Source organism: Rhipicephalus microplus, chromosome 7 (genome assembly GCF_043290135.1).
Source record: "Rhipicephalus microplus isolate Deutch F79 chromosome 7, USDA_Rmic, whole genome shotgun sequence".
NCBI classification, from domain to species: domain Eukaryota; kingdom Metazoa; phylum Arthropoda; class Arachnida; order Ixodida; family Ixodidae; genus Rhipicephalus; species Rhipicephalus microplus.
The window spans coordinates 118,441,854-118,465,335 of record NC_134706.1 but is presented as its reverse complement, the minus strand read 5'-3'; the positions used below and the strand labels follow the sequence as shown (position 1 = coordinate 118,465,335).

At 47.5% G+C, this 23,482-nt stretch overlaps 1 protein-coding gene across 4 annotated transcripts in view; it reads left to right on the top strand.

The window, feature by feature from the left end:
* Nucleotides 1–23,482, top strand: part of LOC119179026 (fatty acid synthase) — a 159,666-nt gene that overhangs the window by 10,943 nt on the left and 125,241 nt on the right. For all 4 annotated transcript variants that reach the window (XR_012885044.1, XR_012885043.1, XM_075869602.1 and 1 more), the window contains exons 3-4: nt 18,238–18,564; nt 22,433–22,633. Coding sequence is in view for 2 of the 4 variants with exons in the window: in XM_075869602.1 (XP_075725717.1) it covers nt 18,238–18,564; nt 22,433–22,633 (528 nt within the window). In the remaining 2 variants the exon portion in view is untranslated. The remainder of the gene's footprint in view (nt 1–18,237; nt 18,565–22,432; nt 22,634–23,482) is intronic.

The following is a 23,482-nucleotide window of genomic DNA, read 5'->3' as shown; positions in this document are numbered from 1 at the left end:
ACGATCAAACCCGAAAAGTGCCACTTCGGGTTCCGGGAGCTCCGGTTCCTCGGGCACATTGTCAGTTCTCACGGTGTCCGCCCAGATCCGGATAAGATCACTGCGGTTGAAAATTTCCCAAGGCCTAGAGACAAGAAAGCTATGCGACGTTTCCTGGGGCTTTGTGCCTACTATAGGCGCTTTGTTGAAAATTTCTCCTAGATTGCGGAACCACTGACACGGCTTACGAAGGAAGGTGTGCCATTCATCTGGAACCAAGAGCAAGAAGACGCCTTCTCTGAGTTACGACGGCGTTTGCAGTCACCTCCCATACTTGCTCATTTTGACGAAGATGCCAAAACAGACATTCATACGGACGCCAGCAACGTTGGCCTCGGTGCTATTCTTGTTCAATGGCAGAACGGGGAAGAAAAAGTTATTGCTTATGCAAGCCGCACTCTGTCGAAAGCTGAGTATAATTATTCAGCTACGGAAAAGGAATGTCTCGCAGTGATATGGGCTATCAGTAAGTTCCGTCCATATTTATACGGTAGACCATTCCGAGCCATCAGTGACCATCATTCATTGTGCTGGCTTGCGAACCTCAAGGATCCTTCCGGAAGACTTGCTAGATGGAGCCTACGTCTACAAGAATATGACATCACCGTAGTCTACAAGTCTGGCCACAAGCACAATGACGCGGACTGCTTGTCACGAGCACCAATCCAGAACTCGTCTCCTGAGCATGAACAAGACTCCGCATTTCTTGGAGCTGTGAATGTGTCGGAGATGGCTCATGATCAACGAATGGACCCAGAATTACTTCTACTCATTCAATACTTAGAGGGGCAGCAAGTCGAAGTACCGCGAGTTTTCATCCGTGGACTACGTTCCTAAATCCTCCGCAACAACGTTCTCTACAAGAGAAACTTTCAACACAACGGTGAAACGTTCCTACTGCTGATACCATCATCACTGTGAGCGGAAATTTTAGAAGCGTGTCATGATGACCCATCGGCAGGTCACTTGGGCATTAGTAGGACTTTGGCAAAAATCCGCCGCAGATATTACTGGCCAAAATTGATGGATTCAGTACAGCATTACGTAAGATCATGTCGAGAATGCCAAAGACGCTAAGTACCACCCCTAAAACCAGCAGGTCTTTTGAAACCGATAGAGCCACCGAAAGTCCCGTTTGAGCAGGTCGGAATGGATTTGCTAGGACCATTTCCTATGTCATCGTTTGGCAACCGACTACATGACCCGGTATCATCGTTGTAGCAACCGACTACATGACCCGGTGTCATCGTTGTAGCAACCGACTACATGACCCGGTATGCCGAGACGTCATCTCTCACAAAAGGAACGGCAAATGAAGTGGCTCAGTTTTTTGTGACCCAGATAGTGCTGCGACATGGCGCACCTAGAGTTCTTATAACTGACAAAGGAACTGCGTTCACTGCCAGGCTAGTACAGTCTGTCATGAAACTAACGCACACCGACCACAGAAGAACTACCGCATACCATCCGCAAACTAACGGGTTAACTGAAAGGCTGAACAGGACGCTTGCTGACATGATCGCGATGTATGTGGACGTCGAGCATCGGACTTGGGACACCATATTACCGTATGCTACATTTGCATACAATACCGCAGTACAAGAGACAACCCACTTCACGCCATTTCAACTTGTTTATGGTCGGACAGTAATAACGACATTAGACGCGATGCTGCCTGTCAACAGCACAAATGAAGAGGACCCTGACATAAGCGAATATGTAGAAAGGGCGGAAGAGGCGCGACAACTAGCACGGAACCGCATCATTCAACAGCAGAACGTCGACGCGCACCGTTACAATCTAAGACGAAGAGATGTTCAGTACTCCCCTGGAGACCAAGTGTGGGTCTGGACGCCTGTACGTGCACGTGGCCTATCAGAAAAGCTTATGCGGCGCTATTTTGGCCCTTACAGGGTTCTTCGTCAGCTAGGCCCATTAAACTACGAAGTGATCCCTGAAGGTCAAGTATGCACAACACGACGCAGGAATCTCCCGGAAGTTGTACATGTAGTACGTATGAAACCGTACTACGACAGGAACTGAACAACGTCGTCTAACACAAGGAGAAGTCCTATTGTTTAGAAACTGTCAGCCGGCTCTACGCATCGGGGCGATGCGTGCTAGGAGGGGGACTAATGCCACAGCTCGACCATCGCAGAAGACGCGTACCACAATTCGCGTTCGTAAAAGCCGTCAAGCAAGTAGCAAGAAAGCCGCGCCATGGAACGCCGTCCTGCACGCGCCACGATGCTACGCCATGGGACTGGCACGAGACTCGAGGGGCAGAAGAGGAGACCGACGAAGTTAGAGTCAGGGGCGCAGACATTTTGGCTGACCATTTTTAGCTTCAAGTTTACGGGCACAAGTTCGCCCTGAATAAAGAGTTTATATAGTACCAGGTGCTATATTTATTCGTAACAATATATATATATATATATATATATATATATATATATATATATATATATATATATATATATATATATATATATATATGTATATATATATATATATGTGTGTGTGTGTGTGTGTGTGTGTGTGTGTGTGTGTGTGTGTGTGTGTGTGTGTGTGTGTGTGTGTTTGTGTGTGTGTGTGTGTACCGGCTCGCTTGCTGGATTGAGTGCCGATCTGTTGTGCCCTCGCGATCTCCAACGTCAGCGTACCTCTGGCCGACTGGGCTCGCCCTTCGTCATCTTCTGACGCCGACGACCTTCGACGACAGTTTAGCTCTGACCAACTAGACTCGCTCTACGCCATCTACTGACGTCAACAAGAGCTCTCGCAAGTGGTGCACCGTCCTCGGACTCCTGTGACCGTGTTTCTATCTTTCCTATCTCTCCTATCCCTTCGATTTGTCGTCGCTCTCTCTGGCTTAACACTTCATGCCTCTTGCTCTTTTCTGCACCTTTATTCCTACCTACTCTTTTAATCCCTCCTCACCCCCATCCCTTGTGAGCTACTGTTGAGGTGTCGCTCGCTGAAGCAGGCAGTTACGGGGCTCACTTTTCTCTTCTTTTCTCTCCAAAGAAACAGGAGAAAAGGCCGCTGGGGTAGCTCAGTGGTTAGAGCATCGAACGCGTTATTCGAAGGTCGTAGGTTCGACTCCTGCTCACGGCTGGTTATTTTTTCATCCACTTTTCTTTCTTCTTATTTACATTCCATTGGTTCTAATAACTTCCCGTGTACATTCCTTGGCATTACTGTCTGTTATATCACATTATATTGTGTTAAAACAAAATCTTGCGGCGATGGCGTAGTGGTTAGAGCATCCGCCTCGCATGCAAGAGGTCCGTGGTTCAAATCCCAGTACCGCGCAGTTCCCAACCGGATTAAAAAAAAATCCGCGTGTTGATGGAACTGCATTAGGAGGCCTGGGGTGCGGCCTCACCGCAAACACCGCCGAGAACGCACTCCCTCACCAGAGAAGGATTGGCACCCTGGTGCAGTATCTGGCCACTACCTCCCACATGCTTACGTCAGATAACTCACGGCCCTCAGTTCCCAGCAGCTGCGAAGCAACTGACCACGGCGGCGGTCAGATCTGCAACGCAGCAGAGGGTGCTAAGAATCTCTGGATCCGGACAGGCCGCCATTGGAACCTGAACTTGTCAACGTTTAACGCTAGAACCTTATCTAGTGAGGGAAGTCTAGCTATACTATTCGAGGAGCTAGAGGGTGTTAAATGGGATATAATAGGGCTCAGTGAGGTTAGGAGGACAGATGAGGCCTATACGGTGCTACAGAATGGGCACGTCCTTTGCTACAGGGGCTTGGCAGACAGAAGAGAACTGGGAGTGGGGTTCCTAATTCACAGAAACATAGCTGGCAACATACAGGAATACTATAGCATTAATGAAAGGGTGGTAGGTATCGTAATTAAACTGAATAAAAGATACAAAATGAAGGTAGTACAGGCTTACGCGCCTACATCCAGCCATGATGACGCTTCAGTTGAAAGCTTCTATGAAGACGTGGAATCGGCAATGAGTAACGTAAAAACACAGTATACTATATTGATGGGCGACTTTAATGCAAAGGTAGGGAAGAAGCAGGCTGGAGACCAGGCAGTAGGGGATTATGGCATCGGTACTAGGAATGCCAGAGGAGAGCTACTAGTAGAATTCGCAGAACGCAATAATTTACGGATTTTGAATACCTTCTACCAAAAACGAGAAAACCGCAAGTGAACATGGAGGAGCCCTAATGGCGAAAATAAGAACGAAATAGACTTTATAATGAGTGCTCAACCTGGAATCGTGCAGGATGTGGAAGTGATTGGCAAGGTACGATGCAGTGACCATAGAATGGTACGGTCTCGAATTCACCTAGACTTGAAGAAGGAACGACAGAAACTGATACGTAAGAAGCCAATCAATCAGCTAGCACTGAGAAGGAAAGTACGGGAATTCAGAGTGTCGCTGCAGAACTGGTACTCGGCTTTTAGCGAGGAAACCAACCTTAGCGTAGATACAATGAATGATAATCTGACGAGTATCATTACGGAGTGTGCAGTGGAAGTTGTAGGCAGGGTAGTTAGACAGGACACTGGCAAGCTTTCCCAGGAAACGAAGAACTTAATTAAGAAGCGTCAAATCATGAAAGTGTCAAGTACAACAGACAAAATAGAACTGGCAGAGCTTTCGAAGTTGATTATAGACGTAAGGTATGCGATGTAAGAAGGTATAACTTGGAGAGAATTGAACACGCTCTGAAAAACGGAGGAAGTGTCAAAGCATTGAAGAGGAAACTTGGGATAGGGAAAAGTCGGATGTATGCACTAAGGGACAAAGAAGGCAAAATAACTACCAATATGGATAGGATAGTTAAAATAGCGGAGGAGTTTTACAGAGATCTGTACAGTAGCCGAGACAACCACGACCTTAATACTATAAGAACTAGCAGTAACCCAGATTACACCCCACCAGTAATGACAGAAGAAGTCATAAAAGCTTTGGAGAGCATGCAAAGGGGCAAAGCTGCTGGTGAGGATCAGGTAACATCAGATCTGCTGAAAGATGGAGGACAGATTGTGTTAGAAAAACTAGCCACCCTGTTTACGAGGTGTCTCCTGACGGGAAGAGTACCAGAGTCTTGGAAGAACGCTAACATCATCCTAATACATAAGAAAGGAGATGACAAGGACTTCAAGAATTACAGGCCGATCAGCTTGCTCTCTGTAGTATACAAGCTATTTACAAAGGTAATTGCTAACAGAGTAAAGAAAACATTAGAATTCAATCAACCAAAGGAACAAGCAGGATTTCGAACAGGCTACTCAGCAATTGACCACATTCATACTATCAATCAGGTAATAGAGAAATGCTCGGAGTATAACCAACCACTATACATAGCCCTCATAGATTACGAGAAAGCGTTTGATTCAGTAGAAATATCAGCCGTCATGCAAACACTGCGGAATCAGGGCATAGATGAAGCATATATAAACATTCTGGAAGAAATCTACAGGGAATCAACTGCTACCATAGTGCTTCATAAAGAAAGCAACAGAATAGCAATCAAGAAGGGTGTAAGGCAGGGGGACACAATTTCCCCAATGCTATTTACCGCGTGCTTACAGGAGGTTTTCAGAAGCCTGGAATGGTAACAGTTAGGAATAAGAGTCAATGGAGAATACCTTAGTAACCTGCGCTTCGCCGATGACATTGCATTACTGAGTAACTCGGGGGACAAATTGCAACTCATAATTACGGAGTTAGACAAGGAGAGCAGAAAGGAGGGTCTTAAAATGAACCTGCAGAAAACGAAAGTAATGTACAACAACCTCGGCAAGGAGCACCGCTTCGAGATAGGTAATAGTGCACTTGACGTTGTAAAAGACTATGTCTACTTAGGGCAGGTAATAACCGCAGAGCCGAACCACGAGATTGAAGTAACTAGAAGAATAAGAATTGGGTGGAGCACATTCGGTAAGCACTCTCAAATTATGACAGGTAGATTGCCACTATCCCTCAAGAGGAAGGTATATAACAGCTGTATCTTGCCGGTACTTAGCTACGGAGCAGAAACCTGGAGACTTACAAAGAGGGTTCAGCTTAAATTGAGGATGACGCAGCGAGCAATGGAAAGAAAAATCGTAGGTGTAACCTTAAGAGACAAGAAGAGAGCAGAGTGGATTAGGGAACAAACGGGGGTTAAGGATATCATAGCTGAAATCAAGAAGAAGAAATGGACATGGGCAGGGCATGTAGCGCGTAGACAGGATAACCGCTGGTCATTAAGGGTAACTGACTGGATTCCCAGAGAAGGGAAGCGGGTTAGGGGAAGACAGAAAGTTAGGTGGGCAGATGAGATTAAGAAGTTTGCGGGTATGAATTGGCAGCAGCAAGCACAGGACCGGGTTAACTGGCGGAACATGGGAGAGGCCTTTGTCCTGCAGTGGACGTAGTCAGGCTGATGATGATGATGATGAAAACACGAAAAAACGAGCCCTTAGGTATACACTTCTTTCCCTTATTTCATTGAATGAGGGTCTCGTACTGGCAGACTTGGTGTGTTTAGGTTGTATAAAGAGGGACAATTAACCAGCTGCCCGCTCATAATAAGTTCACGTGCTACGTGACGCCAAACATGCGCATAAGAGTGTTTTCATACTCGTTGTTTGGCTTATAGACGGCGCTGACTGTCACTCCTACTTCTAAATTCACATATAAACCCAAAAAAGTGGATGGAGGGAAGGCAGCTGTGGTAGCTCAGTGGTTAGAGCATCGAACGCATTATTCGAAGGTCGTAGGTTCGATTCCTGCTTACGGCTGGTTATTTTTCATACACTTTTCTTTCTTCTTATCTACATACCATTGGTTCTAATAACTTCCCCTGTACATTCCTTGGCAGTACTGTCTGTTATATCTCATTAATATTGCGTTAAAACATGAAAAAACGAATCCTTAGATATACACTCTTCTTTCCGTTATATATATATATATTTATATATATATATATATATATATATACATTTATATATATATATATATATATATATATATATATATATATATATATATATATATATATTTATATATATATATATATATATATATATATTGTTACGGGAAGAAGACTGACTCAGAGGGGTAGTCACCGATCACCGATGTATTTACAGCCGGTTAGGCGAGCAGCGCCAGCCACACAGATTAGCTCGTGCCAGTCTATCTGCTTCGTCTTCTTCAGCTTCATGCACTGGCACGTAGCATGACCCCCGGCGGCGGAGGCACCGTCCCGGTGCTTTAAAGGTCGTTATCTGACGCATTATTGTACGGCTTGATCCACGAGACGTGTACGATATCACTGGGCCGCATAGTAGATGATGATGGACAGATGGGGCTGATCTCGTAGGTGACAGGTGTTACTTGACGCAATATACGGTAGGGTCCCGTGTAATGAGACAGAAGTTTTTCGGATAGGCCCAGCTGACAATGAGGGGACCAGACTAAAATGAGGGTACCGGGAGCGAAAAGTACGTCTCTATGTTCCGCATCGTACCGACGGCATTGGTTGGTTTGCGACGCCATCAGCCGAGCACGAGCGAGCTGACGGGCATGATCGGCTCGCGCAATCGCGCGCGGGCATTCTCGCTGGTGGACGAGGTGTGAGCTGAGATGACTGTGTCCAGTGGTAAAGTCGGCTCTCTTCCGTACGATAAGTAAAACTGCGAAAAGCCCGCTGTGTCGTGACGGGATGAATTATACGCGAAAGTTGCGTAGGGTAAGGCAAGGTCCCAGTCTCGGTGGTCGGACGACACGTACATAGCGAGCATATTTGTTAAAGTGCGGATAAATCGTTCCGTAAGGCTGTTGGTTTGAGGGTGGTAAGCGGTTGTCAGTGTGTGTTGCGTGGAACAAGAACGCAGAATGTCGGCAAAGACTTGGGATAGAAATGTGCGGCCACGGTCTGTGAGAAGCTGTCTTGGCGCACCGTGAATCAATATAACGTCCCGTAACAAGAAGTCAGCGACGTCGGTTGCACAGCTGGTCGGTAGAGCTCGCGTAATAGCGTAGCGTGTAGCGTAGTCTGTGATAACGGCTATCCATTTGTTTCCCAATGTTGATGGGGGGAAAGGACCAAGCAGGTCTAACCCAACACGGTAAAATGGTTCCGCGGGTATGTCAATTGGTTGGAGATGGCCAGCGGGTAGCAGCGACGGTGTCTTACGACGTTGGCATAGGTCACATGTGGTGACGTATCGGCGTACCAAACGAGCAAGGCCTGGCCAGAAAAAACGGCGCCGGACGCGCCCGTACGTGCGGGATACGCCAAGGTGTCCAGCCGTGGGAGCGTCGTGAAGTTTGGTGAGAGCACAGTGGCGCAAATACTTAGGCACAACAATGAGAAGGTCGGGCCCGTCTAGTCGGAAATTGCGATGGTATAGCACACCCTTTTGAATGACAAAGTAGCGGACGGAAGCATCATTTGTGGAGGATTCCATACGGCTGATGAAGTCAAGCAGCTCTGGATCGCGCTTCTGTTCTTCCCCAATATTAAGGAAGTCGGACACTGACAAGATAGAGTTCTCCGTGGGCTCGTCAGTGTCCTCAAGATCGTTGACAGGGTGGTCTAGAAGCTAAGGCACTCGGCTGCTGACATGGCGAGCATTACCGGGAGAGGCAATCGGCATCACGGTGTAAGTGGCCAGATTTGTAGACCACTGAATAGGAAAACTCTTGCAAGCGCAAAGCCCAGCGACCAAGGCGGTCTGATGGATCTTTCAGAGAGTTGAGCCAGCAGAGTGCGTGGTGGTCGGTAACTACCGAAAATGGGCGTCCGTATAGATAAGGTCGAAATTTCGCCATCGCCCATACAAGAGCCAAGCACTCACGCTCTGTTTTCGAATAGTTACGTTCAGGGGCGGATAGGAGGCGCCTGGCATATGCAATGACGCAATCATGGCCATGTTGTTTCTGAGCCAGCACTGCACCAATGCCATGCCCACTTGCATCTGTACGGATTTCCGTAGGGGCAGCAGGGTTGAAGTGTGCCAGAATCGGAGGGGTAGTGAGAAGAACGACGAGAGTCGAGAACGCAGAAGCCTCTTCGGAACCCCATGCAAACGGGACTTCTTTCTTGAGGAGCTGCGTAAGCGGCCTCGCTATGTGCGCAAAATTTTTCACGAAGCGTCGGAAGTAGGAGCATAGTCCGATACAGCTGCGTACATCCTTCGCAGATCGTGGTACAGGAAAGTTTTTGACGGCGCTGATTTTTGCCGGGTCTGGTTGTACACCGTTGGCGTCAACTAAATGGCCAAGCACAGTGATTTGATGGCGTCCAAAGTGACATTTCGACGAGTTGAGCTGCAGGCCAGCGCGACGGAAGATTCCCAGGATGGCTGAGAGGCGCTCTATGTGAGTTTCAAATGTTGGTGAAAAGACGATGACGTCGTCCAAGTAGCACAAACAGGTGGACCATTTGAATCCTCTGAGCATGGAGTCCATCATTCGTTCGAAGGTGGCTGGAGCGTTACAAAGGCCGAAGAGCATGACCTTGAACTGATATAGGCCATCAGGGGTGATGAATGCTGTCTTTTCATGGTCCATTTTATCTATCTCTATCTGCCAGTAGCCGGAACGAAGATCTATGGAGGAAAATTAGTGGGACCCATAGAGGCAATCAAGCGCATCATCTATTCGTGGCAGAGGGTGGACGTCTTTTTGGTAATTTTGTTTAGGTGTCAATAATCCACACAGAAACGCCATGCACCGTCTTTCTTGCGGACTAGCACTGCAGGAGAAGCCCAAGGACTGCAAGATGGCTCAATGATGTCCTTGGCGAGCATTTTGTCGACCTCACTTTGGATGATGTGACGCTCGGCCGCCGACACCCGATATGGACGCCTATGAATAGGATGCTAATTACCAGTGTTTATGCGGTGGCTCATACTGGTAGCTTTCCCCAACGGACGGCCGCTGATGTCAAAAACGTCGATGTAGGATAGCAGAACCCGGTGGAGCTCATCAGTCTGCTGCGGCGTTAAGTTGGAAGCGATCATCGAAGTAATAGCGCTGTCGGAGCAAGTGGCTGACTGATGTTGAGCGTAAGGGTCAGAAGGGGCGGCCATCGCGAAAACATCTACCGCATTGTCTTCTAAGGTGCAGAGCAACGCCAAAGTAATCCTTTGTGGCAAAACTTGAGGTGTCAACCTAAAGTTGACAACTGGGAGGCACGTATAATTTCCTGCGACGGACAGAATGGTTTGCGGTAATGTAATGCCACGGCTTATGAGAACATCAGTGATAAGGGTCAGAACATACTCACTGTCGGGAACTGGTGGTATTGAGACGAGCTCTATGTAGGTCAGTGTCTGTGGAGGGAGGCGCGCGTGTCCCGTTGTGCAGAGGCGACTCGGCCGTTGTGTAAGAGGTTCTGTTCGGGCAAGTGTAAACGGAGCGTACTGGTCGAACAGTCTATGAGGGCAGAATGCGCGGATAGGAAGTCGAGGCCTAAGATTACGTCGTGGGGGCATTTATCAAGGACGGTGAAGAGAACAACTGTGTGTCGATCCGCAATACTCACACGAGCGGAGCACATTCCAACGATAAATGCTATTCCACCATCCGCAACACGAAGGAACTGAGTGGTCGCAGGTGTGAGAACCTTCTTGAGCTTGCGGCGAAAATCACTCGTCATCACGGAAAGTTGGGCTCCGGTGTCGACAAGAACAGTGCCATGTACGCCGTCTTCTTGTACGTCTATGAGGTTCCGTTTTATCGGTATCGTCAAAAAAGGATTTGCGGTCAGTCCGAGCAATGCAGCGCCACCTCCGGGGGCTGCAACGCTTGGTTTTCCGTCGGAGAACCTCGTGAGAAGGTGGGGGAAGATGGTCGGCGGGGCTGTGAAGAACGAGACTGGCGACGTTGTGGGGATGGAGAGTGGGAGTAGCGGTGTTCAGAAGCAGGTTCCTGGGCAAAATGGTCGCGGCTGGTCTCATGGCGATAGGCAGGACGTGCATAGAAGAGACGAGAGGACGGTTGTGCAGGAGAACCCCAGCGACTTCTGCAATGATGAGAAATGTGCCCGATTCTGTGACACGAGAAGCATATATATCGGCTTGTCATCGTGTGTTCGCCATGCGGACGAATTACGGAATGTTGAGGGAGAGCCGGTCGGGAAGGGACGTGCAGGCGTGTATCGGGGCTGGTAGTCGGTGAGTGGAGGCAGTGAGATAGAGTGAATTCCCAAGCTGGCGATTTCCTGCCGGACGACTGCTTGAATGAGAGCAACGTAATTGGCGGAGAGGGGTCAGGGTACCTTGTTCCCACCTTAGCTGGAGCAGCCGCTTCAAGCCTGACGATTCGCGTCAAGTTGTCACAGGTGTTTGGTGGATGATATGTGTCGAGACACGAGGACGTCGCAGTGGTGCTCGGGAGGCACTGGAACTGATGGGAGATGCGTCTGCTTTTAGCTTGTTGGAACCAGTGGCATTCTTGAATGATCGCATCAACAGATGACACATTGTTGAATACCAACAAGTTGAACGCATCGTCGGCGATACCTTTTAGGATATGCGCAACTTTTTCAGGTTCAGACATATTTTCGTCAGCTTGGCGGCATAGTGAAAGGACAGCCTGAATATAACCGATGTAGGGCTCCGTGGAAGATTGTGCGCGAGTCGACAACTCATTTTTCGCAGCTTCACGACGACCAGAGATATTGCCAAAAAGCTCACGGATCTTTGCCATGAAGCTGTCCCACCTTGTTATGTCATGCTCGTGGTTATCAAACCAAACACGAGGGGTTCCGTCGAGATAAAAGATGACGTTTGGGAGCATAAGAGTGGGATCCCACCTGTAAATGGCGCTGACGCGTTCGTAGAGGCGTAGCCACTGGTCGACGTCGGAACCCTCGCTGCCCGAGAACACGCCGGGGTCTTTGAGTGCGAGAACCGCCACGAAAGTTGTTGCGGGCGCTGGGTTGACAGGTCGGGCAGAAGAGAGGATGTAGCCGAGTCTTGAGTGGTCATGTTGTTAGCCGCGAGGGAGCGTCCGCTTCGGAGTTCCGTGGCGAGGATGGGCATCACACAACTCCACCAAATATGTTACGGGAAGGAGACTGACTCAGAGGGGTAGTCACCGATCACCGATGTATTTACAGCCGGTTAGGCGAGCAGCGCCCACACAGATTAGCTAGTGCCAGTCTATCTGCTTCGTCTTCTTCAGCTCCATGCACTGGCACGTAGCAATATATATATATATATATATATATATATATATATATATATATATATATATATATATATATATATATATATATATATATATATATATTGTTGCGGGTTCGCGGCTATGCAGCTATGCGGGCGGTGCGAAGAAGAAGACGACGACGTTTTTGGGCTGTTCGAAATACACAACGGCTGCCATCTTGACTGCTGGAGTACTTTTCTACTCTAAAGTAGTAAATACATTCGCAACATTTTGGTGGTGGCGCTGGGTACGACGCAAGACGGAACTTCGAAGCGGACGTGTTCTCGACTGCCCGACCATGGCAACAGAAACCAATTCTGCCGCTCCTGTTTCAGCCGCGACTCCGGCGCAGCCTGTACAGCCGGTCGTATTGACGCAACCGCGCGACCCTGGCAACTTCTGCGGCACCGACCATGTTGACGTTGACGACTGGATTCCGAAGTTCGAGCGGTTTGCAGCAGTGTACCGGTGGGACCCTACGATGATGCTCGCCAACGTTGGCTTCTATCTCTGCGGAACAGCTGGCGCGTGGTTCGAGGCTCATGAAGCGGACATAACCAGCTGGGATACTTGCAAACAGAAGCTTCGTGACCTGTTTGGTAAGGCCGTCGGACGCCAGCGGGCCGCTTCTAAAGAACTCTCTGGTCGGGCACAAACTACGACCGAATCATATGTCACCTACATCCTTGACGTTCTCGCCCTTTGCCATCGTGCCGACCCCAACATGTCCGAGGAAGACAAAGTAAGCCATTTACTTAAAGGCATTGCAGATGATGCTTTTAACATACTGGTTTCCAAAGACTGTTCCACCATTGATGACATCATCAAAGAGTGCCGCCGATTCGAAGAGCTGAAGAGTCGCCGGGTCGCCAAGAATTTCTTGCGACTTCCGAACACGGCCGCTACGTCATCTTGCGAGGACCTTCAGCCGCCATGCAGTCAACCACATAACAACGAAAGTGTGGTTCGCATCGTTCGTAGAGAAATCGAGGCCGCGTCTCCGTCTTTTCTGACCCGCCCATCTGATGATCGACCAACGATCTCGTTGATCCAACAGGTCGTGAGAGAGGAGCTGGCAAACGTTGGGCTGCAGCCTGTGTGTTCGTTGACGGAACCTCGGGTCAGTACCATAGCGCCTTCTCCTGCACCAGAAAGATTCCGCCGCTATCGTGATCCTGCTCAGTGGAGGACACAGGACGACAAGCCTATATGTTTTCATTGTCATGGTGTAGGACACATCTCCCGCTACTGTCGTTTCCGCACGTATCCACCTCGGTCGTTTCCTGGCTATCGACGTGACGACAACCACCGGCCCCTGCAGTACAGCGCTCGTGACGATGGACCGTACAATGGCACTCCTGCGACACCAGTCCGCCGGTCCAGCCGTTCGCCGTCCCCGCATGACCGTCGCTCCAGGTCACCTCAGCACCGCCGCTATTCGTCGCCCCACCCTAGTGGACGCCCTTCTTCGGAAAACTGAGCAATGCAGCTCCCGGAGGTGACGCTGCATTGGACTCCCGACCTGAAAACCCTCTGCTGACCTTGACTACGGACAAGAACCTGCTTGATGTAGAAGTGGATGGCCTTCCTGTTACTGCCCTTATTGACACCGGCGCACATATTTCAATTCTGAGCTCTGACCTCCGTGCACGATTAAACAAGGTCCTTACGCCGCCAGAGTCCCTATTTGTACGTGTCGCTAGTGGAGCGACCCCGGCTGTGCTCGGAATGTGCACCGCGCGTGTGAGATTCGCCGACCGCCAGACGTCCGTTCTATTCCATGTTCTCGCTCACTGTCCACATGACGTCATCCTTGGACTCGATTTTTTGTCCGACCACTCCGCTGTAATTGACTGCTCAGCCGGCGTCGTGCAACTTGACTTGCCTGCGGCCACCGAAGAGTCGAAGATGGTACAGAACAAGCTTTCGTGCGCTGAGTTTGTTCGCCTCCCACCCCAAGCCCTAACTTGTGTCACAGTTGAACCATATCCCAGTGTTCCGGATGGGGATTACGTGGTCTTTCCCTCTCCCGGTGTTTTATTGGCCCGCAACGTTTCCTCCCCGTACACCATATTAACTGTCACAGCGAACAAGACGTGCCTTCCTCTTCTGAACTTCGGACTCAGCCCTCAAATCCTACCACAAGGCATTGTTCTCGCCACTCTTTCACCGTCACACGAGTGCCAGATCTCATCAGTGTCACGTGAACTGGCCACAGTCGCCTCGCCGAACCCGCATAGCACCGACGCAGCCAAATCTACACGGCTCAACAATGTAACTAAGATGATTGCCTCAGACCTCTTGCCGTCTCAGGTCAAAGACCTCACTGATCTTCTCACGAGCTATTCGGACATATTTGACTTTGACGGTAGGCCCATAAGTCAAACATCGCAAGTCAAACATCGCATTAATACCGGTGATGCAGCTCCAATTCACAGGCGTCCCTATCGAGTGTCACCATCAGAACGCCAAGTTATCCAACAGGAGGTGAATAAGATGCTCACAAAAGGCATCATAGAGCCCTCATCGAGTCCGTGGGCGTCCCCTGTAGTCTTAGTTAAAAAGAAGGACAATACCTGGCGTTTCTGCGTGGACTATCGGCATTTAAACAAGGTCACCAAAAGGGATGTCTACCCGCTTCCTCGTATTGATGATGCCCTGGACTGCCTTCATGGCGCAACCTATTTTTCTTCCATAGACTTACGCTCCGGTTACTGGCAGATCGCCGTGGACGACCTCGACCGGGAGAAGACCGCCTTTGTAACGCCTGACGGTCTCTACCAATTCAAGGTAATGCCGTTTGGCTTGTGCAATGCGCCGGCAACGTTCGAGCGGATGATGGACACGCTTTTGCGCAGCTTTAAATGGTCTATCTGCCTGTGTTATCTGGACGACGTGATTGTGTTTGCCCCAACCTTTAAGTCTCACCTCGAGCGCCTTTCCTCAATTCTTTCAGTATTTCGAGAGGCTGGGCTCCAACTTAATTCCTCGAAATGCCATTTTGGGCATCGCCAAGTTACTATTCTAGGGCATCTCGTTGACTCCTCCGGCATCCGCCCCGATCCCGACAAAGTCCGAGCTGTCCTGGATTTTCCTGTACCGACTTGTGCCAAGGACGTTCGAAGTTTTGTGGGCCTATGCTCATATTTCCGACGATTTGTCAGAAACTTCGCAGAGGTCGCACGCCCCCTCACTGATCTTTTGAAGAAAGATGTACCATTTGAGTGGGGTCCTGATCAAGGCACGGCCTTTTCCCAGCTCATAACACTTCTGACCACGCCACCGATTCTCGCCCACTTCGACCCGTCTGCTCCAACCGAGGTCCGCACTGATGCTAGTGGCTACGGTATTGGCGCGGTTTTAGCCCAGCGTCAATCCGGTCACGATCGAGTTCTTGCGTATGCCAGCCGGCTCCTTTCTCCTGCCGAACGCAATTACTCTATTACGGAACGCGAGTGCCTGGCGCTTGTATGGGCAGTTGGTAAATTCCGCCCCTATTTATATGGCCGGCCTTTCACAGTTACCACTGACCATCACGCTCTATGCTGGCTTTCAGCCCTCAAAGATCCAACGGGGCGCCTTGCTCGTTGGGCTCTGCGCCTCCAGGAATTCACATACACAGTGGTTTACAAGTCTGGCCGTTTACACCAAGACGCCGACTGCCTCTCTCGGTACCCCGTTGACGCTCCAGATCTAGTAACCGACGACGCGTCCATCTGTATTTCCTCGCTCTCTGCTTTCGGCAACATGGGATGTGAGCAACGGCGTGACGCGTCCCTACGCGAGCTAATCGACCGCCTGAACACAGGCTGTACAGACAGTTCGCTTCGCATGTTCGTTGTCATAGACGGCATTTTATACCGCCGCAACATGCACCATGTGGGAAACGAACTACTACTCGTAATACCCACTCATTTGCACTCGACCGTACTTCAGCAACTACATGATGTACCAACGGCTGGCCACCTTGGTGTTGCCAGAACGTACGACCGTGTCCGCCGACGCTTTTTCTGGCCCGGCCTCTACCGTTCTGTACAACGTTATGTTAGGTCTTGTGAGTCGTGCCAACGCCGCAAAAGGCCAGCGGTACACCCCGCCGGGCTCCTTCAACCGATCGACGTACCTGCCGAGCCTTTCTATCGTGTCGGCCTCGACCTGCTGGGCCCTTTCCCTCTTTCTACCGACGGTAACAGGTGGGTCGCCGTCGCCATAGATTACTCGACCCGTTTCGCAATTACGAGACCTCTTCCAAGCAGCTGCGCTACAGATGTCGCCGACTTTTTGATTCAAGACGTCATCTTACATCATGGTGCTCCTCGTCAACTGGTCACCGATCGCGGTCGCTACTTTTTATCTAAGGTAATTGACGATCTACTTCGTTCTTGTGCAACCAAGCACAAGCTTACGACGGCCTACCATCCTCAAACAAACGGCCTCACAGAACGTCTGAATCGCACACTCACTGACATGCTCGCCATGTACGTGTCGACGGATCATCGTGACTGGGACATTGCGCTACCCTTTGTCACTTTCGCTTACAATAGCTCACGCCACGACACTGCTGGATATTCTCCCTTTTACCTTTTGTATGGAAGAGACCCGACATTGCCGTTCGACACGCTTGTACCCAACCCTACCGACCTGTCCACAGCATATGCTCGCCGCGCTATTAGCACCGCGGAGAAAGCCCGTCAGATTGCCCACCAGCGCCTTTCGGACTCGCAGCTCCGTCAGAAACGTAGCTATGACAGCCACCATCGGGACGTCCACTTTAGTCCAGGTGACCTCGTTCTTCTGTGGACTCCGTCGCGACATGTTGGTCTGGCTGAAAAGCTTCTACCCAAGTATTTCGGACCTTATCGTGTGCTACGGCAGGTAACTGATGTTACCTATGAAATAGCACCTCTAAACCCTTCGATACCTTCCACATCTTCCGACATCGTCCACGTCGCTCGCCTCAAGCCGTACATCTCGTCCAACACCTGCTAACAAGCGCCGGGTCGGCGCTTTTCGCCGCCGGAGGTCGATGTTGCGGGTTCGCGGCTATGCAGCTATGCGGGCGGTGCGAAGAAGAAGACGACGACGTTTTTGGGCTGTTCGAAATACACAACGGCTGCCATCTTGACTGCTGGAGTACTTTTCTACTCTAAAGTAGTAAATACATTCGCAACAATATATATATATATATATATATATATATATATATATATAATATCTATTTATATATATATATATATGTGTGTATATATATATATATATATATGTGTGTATATATATATATATATATATATATATATATATATATGCATGTGTTTATTCTATTCAAAAATACTTTGATTGGTATATTCTCCTAATTACGTGTCAGAATTGCATGCTTCAATATATAGCTTTATTTCTTTTACGTACACCTCAGTGTTAATGGCTTGTCGCCATACTGCACTTTTTTTATTGTTCTGAATTGTATTACAATTTTGTACTTGTTTTAAAATGTATTCACAGAATATCTCCTCCTTACACTTATTCCCCACGTGGGCACTGTGAGTGTTTGAAATAACTAACTAATTATATAATTGAATGCAGTGCCTGAAAAATTAGTCCTCACCACTGATTATCAATGTCCAAGCCACAGCTGTGCACTACCTGGATTTACTTTGTTTAAGCTGCGCATATGTTGAGGAGCAGCCACCGTCAAGCCACGCACAGATGGTGACGGTTAGCGCAGGCCCCGCGCTTAGTTGGCCCTACATGGCACAAGTCGAGCAGGAGCGATGTAATGTACGCGCTTCCAGAGGGGGGGCTGGGGGGGGGCGCCACAACCAGGTTATGCTTAGCCTTCAAAATCAACCACTTTCGTTCTTTCGTTAGCTTTGCACGGCTAGTAAAAGCATGCTCCCTCCCCCCCTCCCTTTTTTTCTGATAAAAACACTTAGATTGCTACTATACGTAAAAAAATCAGGACGTGTAGTTTCACAGGTAAATATACACACAAATTCTCGCCATTACGCAGGATACAACGGAATGCCGAGAATTCACGGAAAGATCAAGGACCTGTCACGCTTTGATGCAAACTTCTTCAATACGTACCCGAAGCAGGCTCATGTGACCGATCCACAGTTGCGGCTGCTGCTGGAGACGTCGTACGAGGCCATACTGGATTCCGGTTACGACCCGGAGTCGTTTCGAAATCGCAAAGTTGGTGTCTTTATCGGGAACTCCGTCGCAGAGTCGGGCGAGGCATTTAAGCTAGACACTGACAAAGGGGACGCTTATACTATTCTGGGATGCCACAGGGCTATGTTCTCCAACAGGATTTCATACTCTCTAGACCTTCAAGGTACGTACAACTCCAACTCAATATTAAGAATAGTCAGTCTTTTAAACTAAAGTGCAATATATGCTTTGCAATGCGATTTCACGATTCATGGACTCCCTAGGTACAGCAATGAGTACTCTTGAAATCAACACGCAAACGCGTGGCCGACGCCACTATCAGCGCCACGTAACACTTATCGTCTGAAATATTCAACATGACCAGCATGAGAATCAGGTCGTCGATAAACTCGTATGTCCTCAGCTTGTCGCATTTCTGTCTGCTAAGCTGACTCATCTTGCATTTCAAGTTATTTTCTTCTTTGTAGTTTTTTATGTTTTTTTATTCAATAGTTCAGTTTAATACTCTTTTTTGTATCCACGCATCAATTTTTGATCGATGTGGACTTTGAAATGCAGCTAGCAAACGATGAACAAGCCTATTCATGACGTAGAGCTTGAGGTGGAAAGAGTGTGTCGTAGCGCACATGCTGGGCATGTGCAATGTTTCTGACGATTAGTGTTACGTGGCGTTGATAGGCCTCACACTCGCGTGCTCACCCTGATTGCGCTCAGCGCTGTACGCAAACCTCGCACTCAACTTTATTATGAGTTGGCCTTTCAAGAAATAAAGTTGAGTATATGCTTCAAGGACAGTAAAATTTACTTCAGATAACCTAACGCATGACGGGAAAGAAGAAGTAGTCTAGGCAACCAACACAAAAAAAACAGGGCGTTTTGTCCTTTGACTATAGCAGCTCAGAAAATTTGTGAGATATGTGGGCGATGAAGGCGCCTCGTACGCCAAAACGACTACCCTAAGCTGCTGCTAGCCAGTTCGTAACAACATGACCAACTTCTTGTGTGAAATTAGTACTTAATAAAGAAAACGTGATCTAAATGACGCCTCGTCTGCAGCTATAGCGCATTTGCATATGTTTACAGTTCGGCGTTCTTAAAATATGAAAGAACAAAGTCTTCGGGCACAGGACGTGCATGTGTGTGTGTGCTGTCAGTCGTGATAGTAATGAGTGATTGAGTAACATTCCCTCAATTATTTTCTTGCATATATTGCATTTTCGTGTAACATGTGGCATAATCACCACCTCTTGCTTGCACGGAACACGGAAACTGTTCATACCTCTGCAGCGTAAGTTAGCTGAGCCATTATCTCAACCACGGTCAGCGTAGAGATAAAAAAGAAAGTTTACGGAATAATAGGAGACTACCCTAATCAACGGCATTACCACTCGTATGAGGAACGGGCGAATAAAAGCCGCGCTTTAATAAATAAAGACAAGATAAATGTTCCAACTGTTCAAATAGACACCACCTTGTCGCCTTTTGGTCACCAAGTTGGTCAAGTTGGGAACTTAACAACAAATGACAACGCCTGTGGATACCAGCGATTGGAACCTTCATAGTTCTACGTAAAATGTCATAAATAATGCTTTTTCACAAAGAATTGAGTGTTCGTTGTTTGATTTATTCATTAGCATGAATGTATTCACACCGGGTAGAACATTTTGGCTTTTGTAGTGCTTGTTGCTCGCATGGTTGCCATTCTATTGTAAAAATAATATTATTTATTGTATAACCAGCACATTACCAAGCACGCATAGAGCTAAAAACTTAATATTTAATTCACAAACAACTCCATACAAAGCTTCGAAACCATGCTTAAGTATTTTGCGACTTCATGCTCTACTTTGCCGTTGCTTCTGTTTTTTTATATTTTAGAACATCAGAGAATGAACAGCGAAATTGAACTCGAATGCTTTCAAACATTAAATTTGGGTATCAATCACATGAAGTAGAAAATACGCCCAATTCTGGGTCTTTCAAATGTCATGTAACTGATGCTTGGAAGATACGGGTGGCCGCCATGACAGACTGTTGTCTTTCGCTTTGTGCTTGAAAGCACGTGCGCACTGATTACATTTTCGCCCTATAGTGAATGTATTTCTTTGGAAGAAAACAAAAACAATAAAAAAACGCATGCTTCAATTTATACACTCGTAAAGGAGATATTGAAATTGTGTACGTGAGATTTCACTACGGCTCCTTTCAGAATAGCAGGGTTTTAGAATAGAAGCTTCAAGTGGCTATTTCGGCACTCAGCCACGCGAGTTCAGGTGAAGCCTCACAATACTTCGTGATTATCGTCGTAAAAAAGAAAAACAGCACGTGACCTTCGAGTGAGCAACATGTTGTGAGGGAAGGGTGGCTCCGTTATGACGTGATCATGTGATGCCACAATAAGGTGAGACAATGCCATAGTGAGACATATTTATGACATCACACAAGTGCGTCATGATCTGTCGGCGTCAATGGTTCAAATATCCTTCATTGTCAGAAGCAGCGGAGCACCACTTGAAATGCAGAAATCTTCAAAGGAAAGAGGAGCATGTGGTGAGTGAAGGTAATGCTGTGACATCACCATGTATTGCCACATTACATTAAGTAGTACCAAACATTGACGTCATCCTAACGTCACTAATTAGCCTTCAGATGACTTCGTCGATTAGCCAGAGTTTGTTCTATACCAAAGACAGTGAAACATTGTGTGAGACGCGAAAATCGTTGAGAGAAAGGGTAGTACCAACACAGTGTTCTGAGAACATCGTTTTAATTCAATGTGCAGCTCTCATGACGCGCACCTTTATTTCTTTCACAAAATATTCTACAACTTAATTCTCCACCAATGTTCAGCACGCTTCGCTTTGAAGTGATACACAGAGTGCAGCATACTGCTAGTTTTTGTACCTTGGGATGTACTACCCGAAATTTGCTATCACAAAGCTATATGGGCTAACACCAATTGAAGCTACTTGGCGATATTTTAGCCGCTTTGAATCGAGTACGGCACTCTTAGAAGTCTACTCATCACAGTATACAAAACAAGTTGGTGACTTCCGAATTTCATCATAGTATCCCTGTTGCAAAACTAGCAGTTGCTCTGTGGAACAAATACAACTGAATATTGAAGCTCCTTAGACGAGGGACGCAAAAGACTGCGTGCACAATCTGGTTAAGCGTTTTTAAGTTTAATTTTGCTATATCTTACAAAATGTAGCATTATTGTAGCAGTTACGAAATCTATCAGCAGTGGGCTAATATTACTCATTGAGTTCTTCTAAATAACAGAAAGTTATTTAATAAAAGAGTGGAGCACCCCAGCACTAGGGGACATGATGACATAACAAGCAATCAGTGACGCTGTCCAGATGCCGCGTAACTGGCTATGCGACAAATGTTTGAAGACGTGTCGACGTGTCTGTGAGTGCCAACTACACTGTAATAACTAAATGGCAGTTTACTCTCACTGGAATTGTCCGTATCCCAATCAAAGTTCGTGCGGTCACTGACTATTTGCTCGAAATTTCGCGGTAAGCCACAATGACGGTTGTATCACAAGTTAATTGGTATCATTGTACAGGGCAGCGAATGAATAGATCATATTTAACTGCTTAGTGACCATATTTACCTGCCTAGTACACCTTTGTCAAAATGAAGCTGATTATTATTTAATCAATGCTTATTGACCACCACTGCTTTGACCACTGGACAATCAGTAGTTTGAAAGTGAATATTGTAAAATTTTAGCAAGCCTACCTCGGTAGATCAGTGGTTACGGTGCTGTCCTGCCAACCCAAAGGTCGTGGGTTTGATCCTGGCTGCGGCGGTCGTACTTCGGTGGAGGCAAAATGGTGGAGACCTGTGAACTGTCAATATCACGGCATGTTATATCACACCAGATGATCCAAATGTCGGCAGCCTTCTACTACGGAGTCTTTCGTAATCATATCGTGGTTTCGGGAGGTTAGAACCCTATAATATGTTTGACATTAATGTAATGAATCAGGTCGTATTTTTATTTGTCGATGATCCAGGACCTAGCATGACTATAGACACGGCCTGCTCGTCTACGATGGCAGCCTTGACCGAAGCCCTGCTGGCGATTCGATCTGGACGCTGCGAGGCAGCCATCGTGGGAGGAGCCAGCATAACCCTAGATCCATACTACATGAAAAACTTCCAGGCATTGGGTGTGCTGTCAAGCGACGGCAAGTGCAGGCCATTTGATATAAGTGGTAAGAGTTTCGTTGAATGCAGATTTATTTAATCATTTTGTTGTTAACCTATGGAACACTGCAGACACACAATCCAAGGAGAACTATAATTTCGACTCCATTATACAATTTCGTTTGGTTATAATTTCAGAGGCAAATGACTACTTTAGTGCGCTCACAGCCATGAAGCAAGTTGTAAACGCAGAGTGCCCACTGGAACATGTAGTGCAAGATGAGAGGGGAAAGAGATTAACAAGAAACCACTCGTGTGCACACTGAAATAAATACCTTGTTATTGGTGTGGTACCATAAGTCAAGAAAATTGGAAACTTTAACAATAACTTGTGCTTAAGAACTTCTCAACAAACGCTAGCTCGTTGAGTATTAAAGAGCTCATCACGTGATCTGAAAAAAGTCGCAATAGTTGAGCCGCACTTTCGATTGTTTCTGAATATCCGTTACCTGAAGAATGAGTGATTAAAGTGTCCTTGAGCACTTTCATAGATGCTAGCACGAAATAACTTTGGGTTCTATTACCGAGACGTTGTCAATACATTCCGACTTACTATCTAAGCATACTATGGTGTTTTCACAGCAACAGCGCCCAGGACTTCACGACTCGCATTAGTCAAACCTGTCTAGACCACACTACGGAGCACCCAAGTTAAGCTGTGTGACGGATCTTTGTGTACAATACAGATATCTAGACGGTTAAATAGTGTTCAGACTATTGATTGCTTTATATCTCTCTCATTCACACACAACGGTGAAGAACTCCTTGCAATTCTGCCTTTGAAAAAGGTTGTGTAGGGTACAGCAGCAGGCCGGAGTCGCCACAAATAACATTCACGAGAAAGTTTTTATTACGAC